At 41.5% G+C, this 23,747-nt stretch overlaps 1 protein-coding gene across 2 annotated transcripts; it reads left to right on the plus strand.

Annotated features, from left to right (window-relative positions):
- The first annotated feature begins 16,064 nt into the window (after positions 1 to 16,064).
- On the plus strand, positions 16,065 to 22,139 carry LOC135278027 (spermatogenesis-associated protein 31A7-like). Of its 2 annotated transcripts, none has more exons than XM_064384369.1 (4): positions 16,065 to 16,295; positions 17,956 to 18,013; positions 18,637 to 18,697; positions 19,070 to 22,139. In XM_064384369.1, exons 1-4 carry the CDS (start codon positions 16,065 to 16,067, stop codon positions 22,137 to 22,139), a joined length of 3,420 nt encoding a protein of 1,139 aa, XP_064240439.1. The 2 variants fall into 2 exon arrangements, with proteins under 2 accessions (XP_064240439.1, XP_064240440.1); XM_064384370.1 differs by having other exon boundaries at positions 16,107 to 16,295; positions 17,920 to 18,013.
- Positions 22,140 to 23,747: the final 1,608 nt, after the last annotated feature.

The raw sequence follows: 23,747 nt of genomic DNA on the forward strand, positions 1-23,747 counted from the left end.
CACAGACCTATGCAATAATGGAAACCAATGGCACAAAATAGAGGGACCTAGATAATCAAACTAAATATCTGTCCTCAAAGAAAACAGCTAATTAAGTGATGAGAAGACAACTTAAAAATAATTTTAATTAGTATACATAAAGAGATTTGAGATAATGATGCCTAAAAAAAACCTACAGTAGGTAAAAAAAAAAAAAAGGAATAATAAAAAATATGATAACCAAATATTTTTAAATTATTAGAAAGCTACAAAAAAAAAGTCAAGGAGATCTCCTAGAATATATAGCAAAAGCAAAAGAAATGAAAAATAAAAGCAAAATGTTAAGAGTCACATAGAGGACTTACCCAGTAGTAGCCCCCATATGAATTTCAGAAAAAGAAAACCATGAAAATACAAGGGAGAAAAACAGAAAATAAATAACAGAAGAAAATTACCCAGACCTAAGGAAAGATACGTGCTTTATAGATTACAAGGGCTTAGCAAGTACAGAGCAGAGAAATAAAAAAGACACATTCAAGGGTACATCATTGAAACTTCTGAATGCCATGGACAAAGGGAAGATCTATTTGTCCTTAGATTTAAAAAATGAAGGTTAACTATAAAGGAATAAGGTGTCATATGAATAATCAACAACAGATGTTGAAAAATAGTCTCAAAGTTCTAAGAGAAAATTTATTTTGAACCTCATATTCTGTAAATAGCCAAACTCTCAATGAAGTATGAGGTGAAAATGATGAAATTGTCTCAAAAGAACTCAAAAAAATGACCTCCCACACAATCTTTTTGGAAAATAAATTCCTTTAAATGTATCCAGCAAGTAAAAAGAAAATATGGAATCCAAGAAAAAAGAAAAGCATGGACTCTAATACACAGGGGACACAAACAAGTAGCTCAATGTAAAAAAGGAAAACAAGACATAAAATAAGATAAAATTTTTAAAGCCTGGGCTAACAGTTGTACAGCAGCTTAGGAAGTAACCAATCTAAATTAAAATGACATATCAGAGAACTCAGAAAATAAGTCTTCAAGAAGTGAAACCACATTAATAGATTAAGCAGCTAGATGGTCTTGGTGATAATATGAAGTTATGTGCTTCTTTTATCCACAGTAAAAAAACAAGCCACAAAAAAAGAAAAATAGAAACCATATTTAGGGAGAAGCATTCAATAATAATAATAATAATAAACCACAATCAAATTCAGAACGAAGCCAAAGTGCAGTATGACTTTGAGCCATTGAGAGTGAAAAGGAAAGGTAATTCATTTGACCTTCATGCTTGGAACATTTTACTTTGTGTAGTTGAGTTCTGTGGCATATGACTACAGTTCCTTCCAAAGGCATGTTCTACACAAAATAATATTTACATGATTCATATTATTGTAAGCACTTTTTATTACTGTCCCATTTTTACTGTAAAGTAAAATAAAGATACAAGAGAGCCACAAACCAAAAGTATAATTTAATGAATTACTCTTAGAAGAACATCCATTTAACCACTGCTCAGCTCCAGGAAGAGAACTTTGCTCCCCACCCAGAATCCCCTCCATTTTCACTATCTCAATCTCAACCCTCCTGGGCTTCACACTAATCAATTCCTTGGATATTTTATCACCCAAGTATGCATCCTTAGCTGTTAGAGTTTAATCTCAATCATTAAACAAAATTGATATCTCTCAAGGCTTTTTGTAATGCATAGGCTTCCCCCCATTCCTCTTTTTTCCTTATATTTTATGTATTGAAAAATACAGTCTGGACCCTGCTGAGTGCATACTTATGGTGCAGTTGAGCATGTTCATCTTCTCTGTATTCCTAAAAGTGGGCATCTGGATTCAGAGCTGGGATTGGACTCAGGTTCTATTCTTCTCACAGGATAATAGGTGGTAATGTGTTCCTTTTTTTTCCTTGTTTTTACTTTTTGTTGTTAACTTTTATTGTTTCAGTTTTATTGACATAAAATTTATATCCTATACAATTCAACCACTTAATGTGTGCAATTCAGTGGGTTTTAGTATATTCATAGATAATAAAAAATGTGGTAAAATTAGCTGTAGTATTGAGTCAATTTTATAACATTTTAATCAACTCAAAAAGAAACCCCATGCCCTCAAGCCATTATCCTTTTAAATCCATAGTCCTCCCCATCAGCTTTAGGCAACCACTAATCTACTTTCTGTCTCTAATAAATTGCCTATTCTGGATATTTCACATAAATGGAATTATATAGTGTTGGGTTTCCTGTGACTGGCTTCTTTCTTCAATAGTGTTTTCAAGGTGATTATATATTCTTTCATTAGGAGGCACAAAATGTTCAATCTTCACTATTTTTTCATATTAAAGGATGTTGAAGCTCTATGTGTAGAGCTAATCAAGGATTGCAAAATGGTGATATTCTAATTTTATTATTTATTTCACATTTATCAGCCTAAATATTTACCTAAAGAGTATTTTCACTCTTTTGCAATATCATTTTCTGTACTAAAGTTCAAATGGAAAGGCTTGATTCTTTCCCAGTCTTCACAAGTTTTCAAGATAATATCATCCTCCAGAGGTGATCAATTACATTTAAATATATACATATATATAAATTTAAAAGTCACAGATTTAAACATATTTGATAGATTTTGATTGATTCCAACTATCATTCTTTTTCAAGCTCAATTTGTACTATCTTTGGCCAGTGGGACTCCAAGGAAACCAAAGAAGGACACCAAGTCTCACAAAAAGACTCAGTAACTTGCCCTAGTTCAGAGAACTAAAGACCATATTTAAATAAGGGGATCTGTCACCAAAACCCTATGCTTAGCTACTATGCCTTTATACCACTGCTCCAATTCAAAAATATAGTAAAAGGACACATCTCATTGATCAAAGCATGAGAAAGACAAAATATTTAAGAATTATACAAGAAATATTTAAGAATTGTACAAGAAATGTGTGCAGTCCTACATGAAGAAAACTTTAAATCTCTATGTAGAAATATAAGACTCAAACAAATGAAATTATATATTTAATCTTAAACAGGACAAATCAATAATATAAAAATATCAAGTCAATTATCTCTACATTTTTATTTAAAATACCTCTTAACTGTTCAATTATCTCTAAATTAATCTGATCTCAATTGAAAAAAAAAAACAGGATTATTAGGAGGACTAGACACATTGCTTCTAAAGGGAAAAATGTATGGGTGGTATCTGGGATTCAAACATGCAAGATAAACCATGAAAAAACATTTAAAAGAATGGCCACAGTAGGGTGCGGAGCACTGCCCTGGCACATATTTTAAAATAATATAAAACTACAGTTATTGAAACACTTTGGGATGTGCACAGGAAGAGAAAGACATATCAATGCTAATACTATTCAAACACATATAGGAATTTTATATATGCTAGAGATAGCATTTTATTTTATTTTATTTTATTTTATTTTATTTATTTTTGAGACAGAGTCTGTTGCCCAGGCTGGAGTGCAGTGGCATAACCTCGGCTCACAGCAACCTCCGCCTCCTGGGTTCAAGCCATTCTCCTGCCTCAGCCTCCCGAATAGCTGGGACTACAGGTGTGTGCCACCATGCCTGGTTAATTTTTTGTATTTTTAGTAGAGACGGGGTTTCATCATGTTAGCCAGAATGGTCTCGATCTCCAGAGCTTGTGATCCGCCCACCTCAGCCTCCCAAAGGGCTGGGATTACAGGTGTCAGCCACCACACCAGGCCTGAGACATCATTTTAAAACAATGGGAGAAGGTAGATGATTCAATAAGGACACTGGCTATCCGAAAGAAACAAAGCTCGACCCTCTTTTTTCCTTACACTAAAATAAATTCTAGGTAAATTAAAGATTTTAAAATGGATTCAGCAGTGGCAGAAAGCAGCTCAGTGTTTGGCTGGGGCCAGGAGTACGAGGCCAAGGAATACGACCTCTTAGAGGTATGGAAATACCTTATATCTTGATTGAGTGGCTGTTAACATCTGTCAAACTCATCAGATCAGACACTTAAAATGAGTATATTTTATTATATATAAATTGTACCTCAATAAAGTTGGTTTCAAAATGGGCTCATAAAAGTTCGAGAGGAAAATATAGAGATCATTTAATATTCTTAGAGTAAGAAATAAAGGGAATATATATATACACGTGTGCTTCTAATTATAAATTAATTTTATAGATGAATTTTAAATAAATGATTACAGTATCTGCCTTTAGGGGGATACCAGGCTAAGAAGGAGAATTCCTTTTCATTTTGCTCCCTTTCATACTATTTATGTTTTACTCTGTGCACTTATTACTTTTTCAATGAAAAAAAGTATTAACAAAATGAAGCTCATAAATCAGAGATTAAGTTCATTTTTTAAGTTATCATAGTAGTCAACAGAAAATATAGGAAGTTTTCTATAATAACATAGAGGTGGAGAAACAAAGGAGTGAAGGGGAATATAAATAACATCTTATCTTTTATAATGAGGTATTAGTTGGGAGTTAAAATTGATATATAGAGAAATAGAAGAATATATGCAGAAAAACAGGAAAAATTAAAAGAAATGATTCTACTAAGGAAGCCAGAGGTAGGAAGCAGTAGGGTTGTATCATTTAAAAAATTACCTTGATGCAGTTTTTGTAGCTTCCGAGAACACTACCAGGCAAGCTATAGCAGAGGTCATGAAACAGAAAGACTCACAGAGCAAACTAAATCGTTTAAAACTCACAGCCAGAAGCAAGGGGCAGGGAATGGAGGAGGTTAACACCTTGAATCTGCAGAGAGAAAGACAGGCAATAAGGTTGACACAGCATGGGAACATACAGATCAAGTGGGCAACACCGAATCAGAAGTAGCCAGGACAAGTTTGGAAGTCATAGCCACTGTACGTAGGCCAGGAGAATATGCTTTAGCACAGGCTGGTTTTGTGAGGAAAAAAGAGAAAAAGGCTTGCCTGAGTCTCGGGTAGTCAGAGAAGACTGAGCTACAGCCTTGGGGTGCCATGGTGACCACAAACACTTCCCCTATCCCATACCAATCTTTAAGAGCCTTTTCCTTCTTAAAGACTTGTCAATTAGCAAAGAGTTTTCAATGAACCCTCCCTTCTGGTCCAACTTGTGGGATTGCAGCCAATCAGTGACGGAGGGTGGACACAGTTATGGGATGCTGTGATTTGGTTTAGCTCTGGGGTCTAGAGTGCTCTGGGGTCCACTGCATTTCTGGGATAAAACTTCAAGGCCATGACTCTCTTGCTCATTTACAAACAAGAAAATTGAGGACTAGCTAAACAGGGACAGAGTGGAAGCAGCTTTCCGTAAGATACACCCACCAGTGTGCCATGTCAGTTTACCACTGCCATGGCAATACCCAGGCATTATCACCCCTTTCAGTGGCAAGACCCGATGACCCAAAAGTTACCACCCTTTTCATAGAAATTTCTGCATGAACCACCCCTCAATCTACATGTAATTAAAAGTAGATATACATATGACTGCAAAACTGGGCTGAGCAGCTATTCTCAGCACCCTGCCTATGGGGCAGCCCTGGGAGCAGGCACTGAGCTATGACACCACAGGAGCTGTAACAGTGTTGCTTTGATAAAGGTGTTTTCTTCCACCTTGCCACTGGCTTGCCCTTGAATTCTCTCCTGAGTGAAGCCAGGAACGCTCGCAGGCTAAGCCCCACTTTGGGGTTTGCCTGCCCTGCATCAGCATCAGTTGTTGTTTTTTTTAATAACTTATGAAATGGTTTTTGTGATTCTGTCATGTGATATGCAGTCATGAACTGACATTCTTTCCCTAAATTGGCAGTTGCAGTTTCCTCAAAGATCATTATAAATAGTCCTTAATTGACAAAGTTTGGTAGTCACGGCCTACTCTTCTAGAAACAGCCTGAGTCACCATCAAGTGGCTCCTCAGGTGGTTTTACTTCCCATATTTCCCATATGAGGAACTATGCCTCAGTGATTCCTGGCAAAGCTTCTATTATTCTCTATTAGTATTGTGCTAACTTTGGAGTAAGTTTCTTTTGGGGCCTAATAATTTTAGTCAATGGTACTACTGATTATCTTTTTTTTTTAGGTTTATGATGAATACTTGGTTTATGATTAATATCTTTTTCTACTTTCTCACATTTCAGGGAAAGAAACAAGAACATACAGAAACACAACATACTTCATCAAGGCACGTTTTAGCATCCTGGCTGAGTAGTCATCCCTCAGCAAGAGAGAAGAAACATAAACTATTTCCAGCAAGAATACTTCATAAATGATGAATGGAAGAAAAATAGAAGTCCTACAGATCTTGCAGAACTGTCTAAATTTACTAGTATCTTTACACTGTATCCTAAATCGCTCTCTAGATTCTTGCTCTAAGACTATAAAATGTAAGAGCTAATGGGACCACCAGTGCCTGCATAAATAACAAGAACCAGCATGTCTTTATTTATGGCAGGGAATACTCTACAACCTGGGACAAATGCCACTCTGCTTCAGTTTGGGAAAGCTCCTCCTTTTACCATCCTGACATTGAATTAATGATTCAATGGCAACTATAGATGCAACCTGAGCCACTGGATGGGCTTTTGTAAATACAGTTATCTCACCTGGCATCCATTGCAGAGAAAACAAGAAATAATATACTACATGCCATATTTGTTTAGATCCTATATACATTTAGGTTCACATTAAAATGAAGAGAAAACAACAAAGGCTGAGAATCAGAAAGTCTGAACTCTGTCCCAGTTCAGCCACTGACCAAAGGGAATTAACCGGTCTCTTTGAATGTCAGTTTCTTCATGAAGCATGGTGGAGAATGTCAAATAACTACACAATTCAAATACAAATAATCTTTGTAAGATAAAGATTATGAGATACAACAAAAATGCACACAATAGTTTACATAAACATTTTTAGAAAAACATTATTATAACTAGATAAGCAAAATAATCGAAACATTTATACATTTCTACAAGGATAGTTACGTATATTAATTTTTCAGTTTTCTCTCATGCCTGTTTTGTCTCCTGAGCAGGCCCCTTTCCAGCTGACACATATGTGCTCAGTGTTCTCCCACAATAGCTTGAGCTGGCCTGAGTCTGCACCCCTGTGAGCCTCCTTTCTTTGCTTACAGCAGCAGCTTGCCTGGTGTCAGTTATGGATTATTCTTTCTTTGAGCCTTGTTTCAGGGTCCTCTGCCTCTCAGAGCTGCTGCTGTAGCTTAGCTAGAGGCCCGCTGCTGTTGCATCGTGGAAAAGTGCCACATACGTGCACATATCAAAGAATAAGCAGAGCTTCATGTTGTATTTCAGTTTTAGAAAAAGTCAGAAGTACCTTCACTTGATTTAAGCTTGTAAAGACATAGGAGGGAGGCAACTGAGAATCACTGTTGCAAAAAGCAAACATCAAAAATCACATTAAAACGTTGAAGTGTTATGGAGCACAAACATAGTTTTATTGAATAAAATATTCATGAGAGTTTTTCTATTTCCTTTGTTATGCTTCCTACCCGACAGGACTCATTATCTGTCTTTTATTAAAAAAAAATTCATTTTTTTCCTTTGGTCTGTTTGGATTATTACCACATCCTATATTTTAAAACTAGCAAAATATTATGTATAAGTCATGAAGATGGTGTAAGAAATAATAAAATGAACACTGATGTACACACCACCTGCCTAAGAATTAAAAACTACCCATATTTTTGGAGTCCTTAACACTGTCCTATTAATAAGTCCCATTTCTTATCTTTATAATTTTGCCAACATAAATGCATTAGTAAAGGACATTTAACATTATTGATTTACATATTTAACATTATTGTTTTGCAGTTCAAACAAATGGAATCATATCACATCTATGTTTCTGAAATTGCTTTTTGGTTCAATATCAAATATGTAAGAGTTATTCTTATGATAGGTTCATCTGTACTTTCTGTGTATTGATTTATACTATTCCATCACAGGATAATACTATAACAAGCATTCCATTTTATTAGATTGGGATTATTATCCATTTTTTTCTATTACAAAAAGTAGATGTCCTTTTCTTGTAGAGTCTCCTGGACATAAGAGATTTTCTCTAAGGTATAAACCCAACATTTAAATTACTGTATCAAAAGATGTATACACTGTTGTTTTACCGACTTAAAATGAACTGTTCTCCAATTTACGCTCCCATGTGAAGTTAAAGGTTCTGGCAGATTTAAATTCTCAACAATACTTAATAGTATCACACTTTTTAATGTTAATCAACTTGGTTTCTCACTGGAATTTTAATTTGCATTTTTCAGAAGTACTGAATCAAGAAAAGAATCAAATAATGAGAAAATATTATTTTAGTAAATAAAAAATGCTATAAAAACACTAAAGCAAGTAAATGTGGTCAAAGTAGAGAGGGGCTACTTCATTTTGATAGTCAAAGATGGCCTTGCTGGTCATCTACGTCAAGAGGTGGCTGGTAAGATGAGACGAGGCGACAAGTAGCTGGGGAAGGGGCCTGCTGGCACAGGGCATGCTCTAAGGTTCTGAAAAGAGGCAAACAGTCTTTCCCTCTAAATACCTGAACTAAATAAAAACAATTCTGGCTTTGCACATTTTAATATGCACAAATTTAGTTAACATAATTTAGTCAAATAGCACTGGTCTCCCAACAACATGGTTACAATTTCAGTTACCACAATATACTAACTGTGAGTAACTGCATAAAATATACACTTTGTTCCTAGCTCTTAATTTCACAAATTCCAGTGTAAGTAAATAACAGACAAGCATCATGATCTGTGACTGCATTAATCTTCTGGGGATGCTACAACAAAGTACGAAAAACCAGGTTGCTTAAAACAACAGAGATGTATTGGCTCATATTCACGGAGACTAGAAGTGAAAAATCAACGTGTCGGCAGGTTCATGCTCTCTTTGATGGCTCTAGGGGAGAATCCTTCCTCCCCTCTCCTTCCTGTTTGGGTTTGCCAGCCATCCTTGCTGTTCTTTGATCTACAGATATGTCACTCCATCTTCTTTCTGTGTCTTCACATCATCTTCTTTCTGTATGTGTCTGGAGATGTATCCAAATTTTCCTTTACTCTAAGACACCAGTTAGCCTATTGGATTAGGACCCACCCTGATGACCTCATTTTAACTTGAGAACCTCGGTAAAGATGCTATTTCCAAATAAGCCCATATTATTTTGAGATACTGGGGATCTGAATTTCAAACATACCTTTTTGGGGGGACACAATTCACTTCTTTCAAAGCCTGTCAGTGACTGATCACTGTGCATCTGCTAGGTTGCATGCAGTTAGCAAAGTCTGCAATTGTGTTGATTCCTTGTCTTCCAGTGAGAAACCCATGAGACATTTATTAAAATAAATCATCAGGAAAAAAACTGGTCAACAACCATTGATGCACAGCAAAGAAATAAAAAATGTGATAACACTGGAAGTGGAATTCAAATACAATGTAAATGGAATAATAGAATTTGCTCACCACAGGAAATGCAGCAAGAGGAACTTGGCGCAACTCAGTGTTTTGACATAAATGAGGAGCATTGCTGTGATGAAAAGGATGAAGAAGCCCCAGAGGAAGTGACGCCAGCTAAGACAGCAACAAATTTCATATTAAAGGAACTATTGTAGATATTGCTTGACATTGAAGGTGCGGAGGATAAAATGTTAGATGCTGTTCCAAGAGCACAGCAATTCACCAAGGCATAGAAACCCTGCTGGCTCCTTATCATAAGCTAAATGGCAAGGAGGAGGCAAGCGCTGTTCAAACTGGGCTTGATACACTTTTATAAATAAATAAAACACTTTAATTGGCTGTTGTTTAATGTTTTAAATTACAGTGAAAAAATTAGTACTAATTTTAATATGCTTCATTTCCTTACACATTTATTACCAACAGTAAGAGATTTTCAATGTTTTGGCCAAAATTGTTAAATGACACAGAACAATCCATTTTTCACGTGGATAATTTAGGTCACTTTACAGATCTTCAGGTTACATAGTGCTTTTATGGCCCTGCACTGCTGTGCAAAGAGAGGACGGTCTGTGTTCTTAACTAGTAAGAAGGAGGACAAGCAAGAGGTTCTCATAAATTGGGTACATAATAAAATGATGGGAGAGGGAATAGCACTTTAGATATGAAATGTACTGTGTGGGGAAGCCATTTGAAAAAAAAAAAAAAAGAGCTTAATTTAACGAGATGGAGCACACTCAGTCACCTTAGACATGTCCCTGTTTTTTCTTCAAATCTTCTCTTTTGTGGTCCCAAAGAATGATTCACCTCCTGGAACAAAAAATAACCATTGCTTTCTTTGCCTGGAACTTTAATAAACTGAGTTGTGCTGTATCATCCAAACCTGATCAATTCTCTCTATTAATCAGTGAGGTCTGAAGGAACCAAAGACAAATCTCTCCTATTTTTCTTAGAAATGTAAAGACGTTGCACCTGTAACCACAGGTTACTTTTAATCCTAAAAATCAGCCTGGCAATGAAATTCAGTGATTAATTTTTGTCTTCCAATCAATGAATAGACATATCAATTCATAGTATGTTACAAAGCCTCAACCCCACTGAAGCAAAAGGCTTTGCAGATGTTGCAATGTGCTAATGGAAAAGCATGAATGGATGTTTGGGGAAAGGCTGCTCAATGTGATGAGGCCATCTGTGTTTGCTAATGCTACTTATCAAAGTTAGGCTCCTATGCAGAGACAGAGACCAGGAGACAATCCTGTGTCCTTCTTGATCATTGTAGTTCTAAGGAATGGCTCCCAGGTCTTTGAGAAAGACATTTCTGTGTTGTAGGAAATTTACATCTTAAAGGGGCAGAGAAAAGGTTTATAGCTGCAGGTTTTCTAAAGTTAAGGCTCTTAGAAATGGGAGATCAGGGGCCTACAGTCAAGTTTTGGCTGGGAAAAATCGAAAATTCTTTTAGCAGAATTGAATGTTCCCAGGCAGGTGCTTTAGAGGGGGCTGGGGCATCCTAGGGACATGGCTCTGAGCTGATAGAGGCCGTGTTGGAATTTGGCCAAGTCTCTTAGTGTATGTATGGAGAGGAGAAGTGTGCAGTAGAAGTTGTTTGTGCCAACAATTTGTCAATTTCACGAGTTAAGACAGTGGTGCCTGGGATCATCTGTCAAATGTTGATACAATGCTTGTTGATACAAATCCCAGAGCTAGCAGAAGACAAGAAATAACCAAACTCAGAACAGAACTGAAGGAGACAGACACATGAAAAACTCCTTTAAAAATCAACAAATCAAAGGGCTGGTTTTTTGAAAAAATCAGTAAGATAGACCACAAGTTAGACTGATAAATAAAACAAGAGAGAAGATTCAAATAAACACAATCAGAAATGATAAGGGGGATACCACCACTGACCCCACAGAAGTACAAACTACCATCAGAGGATACTATAAACACATCTATCCAAATGAGCTAGAACATCTAGAAGAAATGGATAAATTCCTGGACACATTCACCCTCCCAAGACTGAACCAGGAAGAAGTTGCATCCCTGAATAGGCCAATTACAAGTTCTAAAATTGAGACAGTAGTAAATAGCCTACCAACCAAAAAAAAAAAAAAAAGGATTTACAGTTGAATTCTACCAGAGGTACAAAGAAAAGCTGGTACTTTTTATTCTGAAACTATTCCAAATAATTGAAAAAGAGGGACTTCTCCCTAACCCACTTTATGAGGCCCACATCATGCTGATACCAAAACCTGTAAAAGATCAAAAAAAAAAAAAAAAAAAAAAAAAAGAGTAATAAAACTTCAGGCCAATATCCCTCATGAACATCAATGCAAAAATCCTCAATAAAATGCTGGCAAACTGAATCCAAAAAACCTATGATCAGGTCACCTTAATCCCCAGCATGCAAGGCTGATTCAATAGATGCAAACCAATAAATGTAATTCATCACATAAACAGAACTAAAGACAAAAAACATATATTATCTCAATAGATGCAGAAAAGGCCTTTGATAAAATTCAACAGCCCTTTATGTTAAAAACTCTCATTAAAATAGTTATTGAAGGAACATACCACAAAATAATAAGCCATTTATGACAAACCCACAGCCAATATCATACCGAATGGTCAAAAGCTGGAAGCATTCCCCTTGAAAACTGGCACAAGACAAGGATGCCTTCTCTCATCACTCTTACTCAACATAGTATTGAAAGTTCTGGCCAGGGAAATCAGGCAGAAGAAAGAAATAAAGGATATTCAAATAGCAAGAAAGAAAGTCAAGTTGTCTTTCTTTAAAGATGACATGATCCTATATCTAGAAAACCCCATCAATTCGGCCCAAAAGTTTCTTAAACTGATAAGCAACTTCAGCAAACTCTCAGGATACAAAATCAATGTGCAAAAATCACAAGCATTCCTACAACAACAGACAAGCAGAGAGCCAAATCACGAATGAACTCCCATTTACAATTGCCACAAAAAGAATAAAATACCTAGGAAGACACTTTACAATGGACATGAAGGACCTCTTCAAGGAGAGCTACAAACCACTGCTCAAGGGAATCAGAAAGGACACAAACAGATGGAAAACCATGCCATGCTCATGGATAGGAATAATCAATATCATGAAAATGGCCATATTGCCCAAAGCAATGGACATATTCAATGCTATTCCCATTAATCTGCCATTGACATTATTCACAGAATTAGAAAGAACTATTTTACACCGGGCGTGGTAGCTCACGCCTGTAATCCCAGCATTTTGGGAGGCCGAGGCAGGTGGATCACGAGGTCAAGAGATCGAGACCACCCTGGTCAACATGGTGAAACCCTGTCTCTACTAAAAATACAAAAAAATTACCTGGGCATGGTGGCGAGTGCCTGTAATCCCAGCTACTCAGGAGGCTGAGGCAGGAGAATTGCCTGAACCCAGGAGGCAGAGGTTGCGGTGAGCCGAGATCGCGCCATTGCACTCCAGCCTGGGTAATAAGAGCGAAACTCCATCTCAAAAAACAAACAAAAAACAAACAAACAAAAAAAAAAACAAAAAAAAAGAAAGAAAGAACTATTTTAAAAGTCATACAAAACTAAAAAAAAAAAAAAAAAAAAAAAAAAAAAGCTTGTATAACCAGGACAGTCCTAAGCAAAAAGAACAAAACTAAAGGCATCACGTTACCCTACTTCAAACTATACTACAAGCCTAACCAAAACAGCATAATATTGGTACAAAATCAGGCACACAGACCAATGGAACATAACAGAGAACTCAGAAAAAAACTCACACATTTACAACCATCTGATCTTTAACAAACCTGACAAAAATAAGCAATGAGGAAAGGATTCCCTATTTAATAAATGGTGCTGGGAGAAATGGCTAGTCATATGCAGAAATTGAGGAAGGACCCCTTCCTTACACTTTACAGAAAAATTAACTCAAGATGAATTATACTTAAATTAAAACCCAAAACTATAAAAATGCCAGAAGAAAATCTAGGCAATACCATTCAGGACATACACATGGGCAAAGATTTTATGATGAAAGTACCAAAAGCAATTGCAACAAAAGCAAAAATTGACAAATGGGATCAAATTAAACTAAGGAGCTTCTGCATAGCAAAAGAAGCTATCATCAGAGCAAACAGACAACCTACAGAATGGGAGAAAAATTTTGCAATCTATCTATCTGACAAAGGTCTAAAATCCAGAATCTACAAGGAACTTAAGCAAATTTACAAGAAAAAAGGAACACCATTAAAAGGTGGCAAAGGGCATGAACAGACACTTCTCAAAAGAGAGGCCAGGTGCAGTGGCTCATGCCTGTAGTTCCAGCACTTTGGGAGGCCAAGGTAGACAGATGACTTAAGGTCAGGAGTTTAAGACCAACCTTGCCAACATGGTGAAACCCCATCTCTACTGAAAACACAAAAATTAAGCTAAGCATGGTGGCTTATGCCTGTAATTCCAGCACTTTGGGAGGCCATGGCGAGCAGATCACGAGGTCAGATCAAGACCATCCTGGTCAACAGGGTGAAACCGTGTCTTTACTAAAATACAAAAAATTAGCTGGGCATGGTGGCCCACACCTGTAGTCTCAGCTACTCAGGAAGCTGAGGCAGATTAATCACTTGAACCTGGGTGGCCGAGGGTGCAGTGAGCTGAGATTGTGCCACTGTACTCCAGCTTGGTGACAGAGCAAGACTCAGTCTCAAAAAAACAAAAACTAGCTAGGCATGGTGGCAGATACTTGTAATCCTAGCTACTCAGGAGGCTGAGGCAGAAGAATTGCTTGAACCCAGGAGGCAGAGGTTGCAGTAAGCCAAGATCTCACCACTGCACTTCGGCCTGGGCAACAGAGCAAGACTCCATCTCTCTCTCTCTCTCTCTCTGTCTCACACACACACACACAAAGATATACATGCAGCTAACAAATATATTTCAAAAAGCTCAATGTCGCTGATGATTAGAGAAATGCAAATCCAAACCACAATGAGATACCATTTCACACCAGCCAGAATGGCAATTATTAAAAAGTCAAGGAATGCTTTTGCACCATTGGTGGGAATGTAAATTAGTTCAGCACTGTGAAAGACAGTGTGGCAATTCCTCAAAGATTTAGAACCAGAAATACCATTTGACCCAGCAATCCCATTACTGCGTATAATGGTATTTATACCATTATATTATATATATATATAATTGTTATATATAAAATATGTAATATATATTATATATTACATACTATATATTATATATGTTAATATATAATATATATTACAGCTGATTAATATATTCTAGCTAATGCATAGACAATACATAATATATATGTTATTCTAGCTAATGCATGTATAATATATAACACATATATGTTATTCTAGCTAATGCATGTATAATATATAACATATAATATGTGTTATATATTATACATGCATTAGCTAGAATATATTAATCAGCCATAATATATATTATATATGACATTATATATTATATTATATATTATATATAATGGTATTTATATCATTATTATATATCCAAAGGAATATAAATCACTCTATTACAAAAATACATGCATGTGTATGTTCATTGCAGCACTGTTCACAACAGCAAAGACATGGAATCAACCCAAATGCTCATCAGTGCTAGACTGGGTAAAGAAAATGTGGTATATATACACCATGGAATACCATGCAGCCACGAAAATGAATCAGATCATGTCTTTTTCAGACACGTAGATGAAGCTGGAAGCCATTATCCTCAGCAAACTAACACAGGGACAGAAAAGCAAATACTACATGTTCTCACTTCTAAGTGGGAGCTGAACAACGAGACCATGTGGACACAGGGAGGAGAACAACACACACTGGCACCTGTTGGGGGAGGGCCGGTGGTAGGGAGAGCATCAGGAAAAATGGCTAATGCATGCTGAGTTTAATACCTAGGTGATGGGATGATAGATGCAGCAAACTACCATGGTACACATTTACCTGTGTAAGAAAACTGCCTGTCCTGCACATGTATCCCAGAACTATAAAGAAAATAAACACATAAATAAAATTTTTAAAAATTTTTAAAATTATCTTAATTGTATGTGGGTAGGTTCCTTAGATTGAAAGTGAAATGGAAATAATTTAAAAAAAAAAAAACCTTACTATTCGAAATTTACAAAACTAAATAAGAGTAAAACAAATTTACATTTTGTCCCTGGATTGAAGTAATACAAAAACATTGTGTGCGAAAGCTGGAGTTGAGGACAAATGAGATTCTGAGAATAAAATCCCTGGTACATAGTCAAAGTTTCAGAGTCAACTTCAGATTTTCAAGGATTTTAAAATAGATAACCTCATACCACCATCTCCAACAGCTAAAAGGAACCAGATGATATCTGTGTTCCAGGGAGAAAGAACAGAAAATTGGCTGAGTTCTGTCACTGACAAAACTTAGTGGGAAGGAGGGATCTGGAAGGTGGGAGGGTGGAGGGATCCCGGGATTGCGGGGTGGGGAGGAGCTGTGCTTCAGCCTTCTCCTTTAACTGCCCCTCCCCCATCAGAGGCCCTTTGTGAGGTGAAGGCCACAGCTCTGTGACACATGCCTGGGCCCCAGTCCCTAGTCTCCAAGGGAATGCCCAGAGCTCAGTTGCTTGAAGGCAGCATACCAATTCAAATGGAGAATCTTCTGTTTCCTCTAAAACTTCTTCGTGATTGGTGGATAAACTCCCCCAGCTCCACATCAGGGATGTTGAATATCTTCCTCACCTTGGTATTTGCCGTGGAGTTATTTTTCCTATTATGCCCCTACCTCTCTTACTTCCTTTGTGATCCACCCTCACCATCACCTGAGAAGAAGAGAATGGTAAGTAGCCCTCAGGCCGGACCCACATAGCACAATTCTCTCCTATCTTTCTATTATTAGTTCTACTTTTCCAAATCCAGTGGAGAGACTTCTGCAATGGGAAGTGTCAGGAGAGACCAGAACATGGTCCTTCCAGGGAGAGGCAGAGCAGTCAGGGGTTGGTAGGTGTGAGGTTTGTTAGGTTCTTGCCGAATTTAAAAGGGAAGAAACTGAGGCCAACGCAAGAAGATCCAATATAAAGGGTTTATTCAGGCTCCTGGGCAAGGTTCTGTGGTCCAACAGAAGGAGCCGGAGAAGTCACACAGACTCCTCTCAGACATAGGGTTTTATAGGGAGTGAAATAGTTCAATTGGTTGTGGGAGAGCAGGACTGCTATTGGGTATAGTCACAAGCCTTTATCTAGGACTTGGCTTGTCATTGGCTGGAATTACTCAGCTGCTATTGGGTGTTAAGACTCAACTGCTATTGGCTATTAAGATTTAACTGCTATTGGTCAATAAGACTTGACTGCTATTGGTTAGCAAGAGGCTAAGGTTACAAGGTCCCGTTTGCATACTGGGCTCCCTAAGGGAAGGCTTTGCTAGAAGGGAACATGCGTGAGCATATCCGAGCATGTCCAAGCCTGTCCGAGCTCCCGATGAGGAAGTGGGGGAGTGTCCGAGCTCCCAGCGAAGCAACCGGCCTTACAGTAGGGACTGGGATTTCCATCCCAAGCTCTCAGTCCATCTGTTGGGGAGCACAGGAGGAGTCAGGGCAAAACCAAACCCCGGGACTCAGTGGCGAGGACCAGTCAGGAGATGGGGGAGGTCTCTGCAGGAGGGTGCTCATAAGCCCCTTCCTGGGGCAGGTGGCTGAAGGCCCGGCCTCATCTGTGTGATCTGGGGGCTGTGCTGAGCCTCCAAGGGCCTCCCACCTGGGCCTGGAGTCTCCTCTGATCTCCTGGGAAGCAGAATCCTACCTGACAGCTCAGGTGTGCCCGCGGGCCTAAGCCTGGGTGTTCGTCGAGTAGAGGAGCACCTCGACCGTTACTTATATTAGATATTATACATTATGTATATTATAATTTATATATGAAACATATATAGTATATATATATATATTTCCACATATAGTAAATCCCTCTCTGTGGTGGGTTTTATTGTTTGTTTGTTTTTTGAGACGGAGTCTCACTCTTGTCACCCTGGCTGGAGTGCAATGACGATCTGGGCTCACTGCAGCCTCTGCCTCCCAGGTTCAAGCAATTCTCCTGCCTTAGCCTCTGGAGTAGCTGAGATTACAGGTACGCGCCACCACGCCCGGCTAATTTTTATTTTTTGTAGAGACAGGGTTTCACTATGCTGGCGAGGCTGGTCTCAAACTTCTGATCTCAGGTGATCCACCCTTCCTGGCTTCCCCAAACGCGCGGATTACAGGCGTGAGCCACCACGTCTGGCCCCCTCTTCGTGTTTTTCTAAGAAGAAAAGCAGTTTATCATCCACTTAAACATGAGTGGGAGGAAGCACACCGCTCCCTGAGCAAGACCAGAGTGCTGTGCAGTTCGTGAGCGCTGCGCACTGCAGCTGGGCTGGGCTGGGGGCGGAGAGCGAGAGCCGGTCTCAGCCCCTCACCCTTTCTTGTCTCCCAGGGTCATCTTTTCTTCCAGTGTCCACTTATTTTCCAGCTTCTAGGTCAGCGGAGGGGGAGGCCCAAAGGCAGGAAGAAAAACAACAGTCTGAAAGGTAAGGCTCTGCTGGGGCACACTAGAGTTCATTTGATCTCGTCTGTCCCCAGAGAGAAGTGACTCTGTCTGAGGAAGTCAATTGAAGAAGCCTGAGGTGGGGGCTCCTAGGAAGGAAATCATAACGGGTCCCTCTCAGATTCCATGCTGGCATGAAACCATGGTGGGCCAAGGACTAGGTGTTCCCCAGCAGGGCACAGTGTAGGGGAGGAGACCAATGCCTGTCTGAATCAGGAGGGGGGTGAGGGGGCTGTGGACAGCTGTTCAACTCTGCTAAGGCTGATTCCTCTTTGAGACCACCCCAGTCTTTTCTCCCCACAGGGCAGCTGTGAGGACTATGGGGGTGGGAGGTCTGTGTGTGGAAGCCCTTTGTGGACAACAAAGCCTTGCCCTCCGTGCCTCGCTATCACCATCCAGACCATGTGGCCTTGGACACAGACATGTGGTTTCCAGGGTCTGACTCCCCATGGTCTTCCCTAAAGAAACATCCACTCAGCCTCCTGTGAGATCTCAGGCCTCCAGGGTCTGACTCCCCATGGTCTTCCCTAAAGAAACATCCACTCAGCCTCCTGTGAGATCTCAGGCCCCTGCCTCACTGCCCTAACCCGGTCTCCTGATTTCCAGCTTCTAGAGACCGCCTGACAGGCCTGGAGGGGACTTCAGACTTGTTTTCACAACTGCAGCGGTGAGGCACTTCCCCTTCCCTGCATCCTTCCTACTGGGGCTGGGATTCGACCCCAGGGCCAAACGGCAGCCTGGAGCTGACCTGGGAGACCAGGGCGACAGATGGGAGTAAAACCCTGGAGCAAGGGGTAGGAAGAGAATTGGGGAGTCTGGGTGTGGGGTGATGGAGGGGCATAGGAGGAGAACTGGGGAGTCTGGGTGTGGAGCAGTGGAGGGGCATAGGAGGAGAATTGGGGAGTCAGGGTGTGGGGCAGTGGAGGGGCATAGGAGGAGAATTGGGGAGTCAGGGTGTGGGGCGGTGGAGAGGCTGGGGCCCACGCACCCACTCTGCTCTATGGCCCTACCTGCAGCTGGTGCCTTCTGTCTCCTGCAGCATCCTGGGGCCACATCCTAAAAAAATTGACTTTGGTCAGCTCTCTGGTCCAGACTCCCCAGATGAGGAGCGCAAAAGAGCACCTGATGGAGCCTCCCAGTCCCCTGAGGAGCCGACGGAAGACACCGCTCCCGTGCTTTCCCCATTAGCTTCCCTGGATCCTCAAACCCAGCATCCTTCGCCTCTGGTCTCCACCCCATCACCAGGCTCAATGGCCACCTCAGTCTCCCCTCTGGGTGCCTCCCAACCACCAGAACCTTCCCTTCCCCTGGAATACCCCTCACCTGAGCCACTTGCACTTTTCCCTAACCCATCACACACTCCTGATCCTCTGGCCTGCTCTCTGCCTCCTCCAAAAGTCTTCATTGCTCCTCCTCCCCTGCGGGACTCCACAATGACTCCATCTCATTGTAACTCAGTGGCACTTCCACTGGGCACCATTCATCAAAGTGCATCTCCGTGTGAGGATTTGGCAACTTCTGGCCCAGCCAGCTCAAGCAGTCATGTCTCTGTGTCTGCAATCTGGTATGACGGAACTACCAGAACCTGGTGCGTCTTCGACCCGTCAATCCAGCAAGATCATCTTTCCTGCCACCAATCAGAAACCTCGTCCTCGGGAGACTCCACAAACAGTCTTGCATCCCCGATTAATAATTCTGGAGTAGCTTGCCCTGTGTCACAGAATAAGGTGCAAGCTCTCACCTTACCTGAGATACAGCGCCCTGAATGGTCTTCTCAACAACTAGAAGGTGGGTTGGCTTTACCCTCTAGGGCCCAAAAACCTCAGGACATCTTAAGCGTCTCCACTCCTAACCTTCCCAAGGACAGCTTGACAGCAATCGTTCCTGAGAACTTTCCAGTCAGTCCTGAACTCTGGAGGAAACTGGAGCCACATATTCAAAACCAGAGCAACCTGAGAACGACCCAAGAGTCTCCGGATCTGATGCAGCCTCAGGAGAAATTGCCAGGGACAAGGAAGGCCAGGGCCAGACTCAGACCCTTGCAGTCCTCCATGTCCACGGGCAAAAGCAGCAAGGACATACGGAAGGTGATGTTCCAGCTAGAGAGGAATCCGTGCACACCTCTGGGGCAGACCCCACAAAATCTAGCCAGGTGCATGGAAAGCTTCCCAGGGAAGGTTCTGGGGGCAGCCTCTGAGCAGTCGGAAAGAGACTTGAAGATGCCCTTGAGGAGAGACACTGAAAGTGATTTAAGACACGAAGAGAGAAATCGTATACAAAACATCCTGAAAGCCCACGTGGGCATGAAGTTCCGCCAGATCAATGAGGGCTTTATCCCCATTTGTGTGCGTCGATCCTGGCTTGCTGTCAACCAGGATTTTCCCGTGTCCAACACCCACATGAAGACCAGCAATCTAGCACCCCTGAAAAGTGGGAGAGCCAGTGTGAACACATCCCAGGAGCTTTCCTTCCTCGATCCGTGCACTCAACAGGTGCTGGGACACCATATTGTGAGGTTTTGGGCCAAACACAAGTGGAGTCTACCCGTCAGCGTCCTCAAGACCATTAATCTCTTTAAGCTGGAAAAAGTTTCATCCTTATCCCTTACACAGCTTGCTGGTCCCTCCTCAGCCACCTATGAATCTGAGCCTAGCTCAAAACTTGAGAAAGCCGTGTTCCTGAGAGAGTCATCACCACCAGGTCTGAGAAAACAGGTGCTGACCAACACATCTGTTCAGACGCCAGACAGTCTTCTGGTGTCTTCACCTACATTTACACAGTTCCAGACGGCCCCACAAGGGATCCCATCTTGGAATGCCCATGGGCCCTTGAAGCCTCCTCCAGCTGGACAGGAGGGCAGGTGGCCTTCTAAGCCCCTCACATGCAGCCTCACAGGCAGCGCCCAGCAGAGTGGGAGCTTAGGAGCCCAATTTTCAAGGACTGGAGAGACCATGGAGGCAGTGCCACAACCCAGAGTCCCCTTGGGAACCTTTATGCTGGCAAACCTCCAAGACACATGCTCTCAACTCCATAGAATGTCTGTCTCCCATGATCCAGAAGAGCTCTCTCTTATGGGAGAGGTTGTAAGTGAATTTGAGCCCAGAATGGCCACCAAGTCAGAGACCCAGCCTCAAGTTTGTGGCGCCATTGAGCTCCTTCCAGATGATTTTACTGACATTCCCCTTGCTACAGAGAGTTTGGCTTTTCACGTGCCCCACGGCCGTCTCCAGAGCATGCCAACCGGGAACACGCAGGCTTCCCAGGAGCTATGTGACCTTATGGCAGCCAGAAGGAGCAACCTGGGGCACAAGGAGTCCAAGAACCCGAAATATCAAGGCTCATGCAAGAGCCAGAGCCAGATGTTTGTCGCTACTCACAAAAGTGAGAACCCAATGAAGCCCAACTTAGAAAAACGTGAAGGAAGACTTGAAGAACTGAGGACTCCCCAGCTTACCCCAGTCAGGAAAACAGAAGAAACCCGACAGGATGAAGGCCTCCAGCTGTTGCCGTCAAAGAAACAGCCTCCTTCAATAAGGAACTTCGGAAGAGACATCAAACAATTTTTTAAGTGGGTCTTTTCAATGACCAAAAGCAAGCCAGCACCAGTCACTGCCAAGAGCCAGAAAACAGTGAAAAACAAATCACGTGCGTACAGCAGCTGTGCTGAAGCTGAGAGGCTCATGACAGCAGTTGGACAGATGCTGGAGGAAAAAATGACACTTTGCCGTGAGCATCACGCCTCGAAGGGAAATAAGCACAAACAGGAGTTCCAAGCCCCAGTCTGTGGGTTTCCCTGCAACCACAGGCACCTCTTCCACGCGGAACACAGCAGAATGCTGGGCTATGCAGCCAGCAGTCAACAAGCCACTCTCAAGAGCCAGAGTTACCCCAACAGAGAGAGGCATATCAGAGATGAACAGCCCTTGAAAAGTGTCCGGAGCAACAATGAGCAATGGGGCCAGCGACATCCTCAGTGCTTGCTCCCCAAGAAGGCTGTCTCCCCAGTCAGTGCCCCTCAGGGCAGACTGAAGACACCCGGTGCCTTCAGCCACCAACACCATCACCATCACCACTGTCCAAGGCACTGTCTTCTTGGGGAAGGTATCTGATCTGGTCAATCACAAATTCTTTTTTCAGCATTTCCTAGATAAAAACAAGTCCCCAATAAAAGAAATCACTCTCTGGAGAAAAAATATTTTCTTTCATGTTCTTAAACCCAGAACATTTAATGTTCCACGATAAATAAATATCGCTTTTTTTTCCCCCATAAAAGGGTTTTATTTGTGTCGTGCTTGGTGTGGGCTTGTTTTCTAGAAGTGACGGGACATGGAGGGATTCTGAGAGTGGTGTTGTAAGCCCACCTTCATCCTGAGTTCCTTCACTGAAACTTACGTTTCCATAATACTGTCTTTACACAAACAACAACAGATTCTAAAAACAAGATGAGAAAACCTACGAAGATCCCACTCAGATATATGGTTCAACCCATCTTTCTACTACTTACCTCTACCTCAAACTTTATGCAGCTGTAGGAAGGTTTGCAGAGATGTCATAGGACTGAATATCTCCATGCAGGCTCCAGGAACTGCCACACTCAAGTAGCTTTATGTGTCACAAAATAGCGGAAGCTCGGGTGGGAGAGTGGGGCCCTGAGTTCAGAAGCCAGGGAAGTCTTGACCCTGGATACCCTGGTGGAGAGTAGATAATGCCTGCCCTTGGGAAGTCCCTTCTCTCCCTCGCAAAGGGTGGGATGGAGATGGGCCCTCTTAGCTCAGCCTACATACAAGGCGCAGAGTCCCCATCCTGCTGTCTCTTCCTTTCTTGCACTCTGGAGTGGTGGTGGGGACAGACCTTCCAGCACTGTGGATGTAAAGGTGGGGGGTGGGGGGAAGCTTTCACGGAGGCTGCTGAGGACTGCGAGCTCCCCTGTCCAAAATGAGTGAATGACCCTGCTGCTGGGTCACCTGCCTTTGTCTGTCTCACCTATGTGTGTCTCAGCTTCAGAGAAATAGTTCTGGGTGAATGGGGCAGGGCATGCCTGTGTGTGCAGAGGCTTCTGATGGTGGGACTCTGTAGAACTACAGCGGGATGCAGACAAAGAATTGAAAAGCAGGTAAAGTGGTGTGAGGGCTCCATAAGCAGTGCCATGACCTGGGAACCTCTGACATTCCAACCCCTTCCACAGGCATAGAGGGGCCTATGGCTCATCCTGGCCCCACCCCAGGGTCTGTCCCTGCTCCAGCTCCCAGACCACAGACCTAAAAACGCATTTACCCCCAACACAGAGGGCCATACTAGTGAGAAGGCAAAGTGAATAACGGAAGATGAATTTCTTAACATCTTTAATAAGTTTGCACATAGTAACCTATTGAATTTTTTTTTTTTTTTTTTGACACAGAGTTTCACTCTTTTGCCCAGGCTGGAGTCAGTGGTATAATCTCGGTTCACTGCAACCTCCAGTCCCTGGGTTCAAGTAAGTCTCCTGCCTCAGTTTCCCAAGTAGCTGAGATTATAGGCACCCAACACCACACCTGGCTAATTTTTTACATTTTTAATAGAGATGGGGTTTTGCCATGACCTCCGGTGATCTACCAACCTTGGCCTCCCAAAGTGCTAGGATTACAGGCATGAGCCACCGCACCTGGCCTACCTATTGAATTTTTAAAAGGATGTGTTGACGATAGGTGAAAAAGCAAGGACTAGAGAACCCCAGGCAT

Source organism: Aotus nancymaae, unplaced genomic scaffold (genome assembly GCF_030222135.1).
Source record: "Aotus nancymaae isolate 86718 unplaced genomic scaffold, 86718_ANA_hifiasm-v0.15.2.pri h1tg000036l, whole genome shotgun sequence".
NCBI lineage: Eukaryota > Metazoa > Chordata > Mammalia > Primates > Aotidae > Aotus > Aotus nancymaae.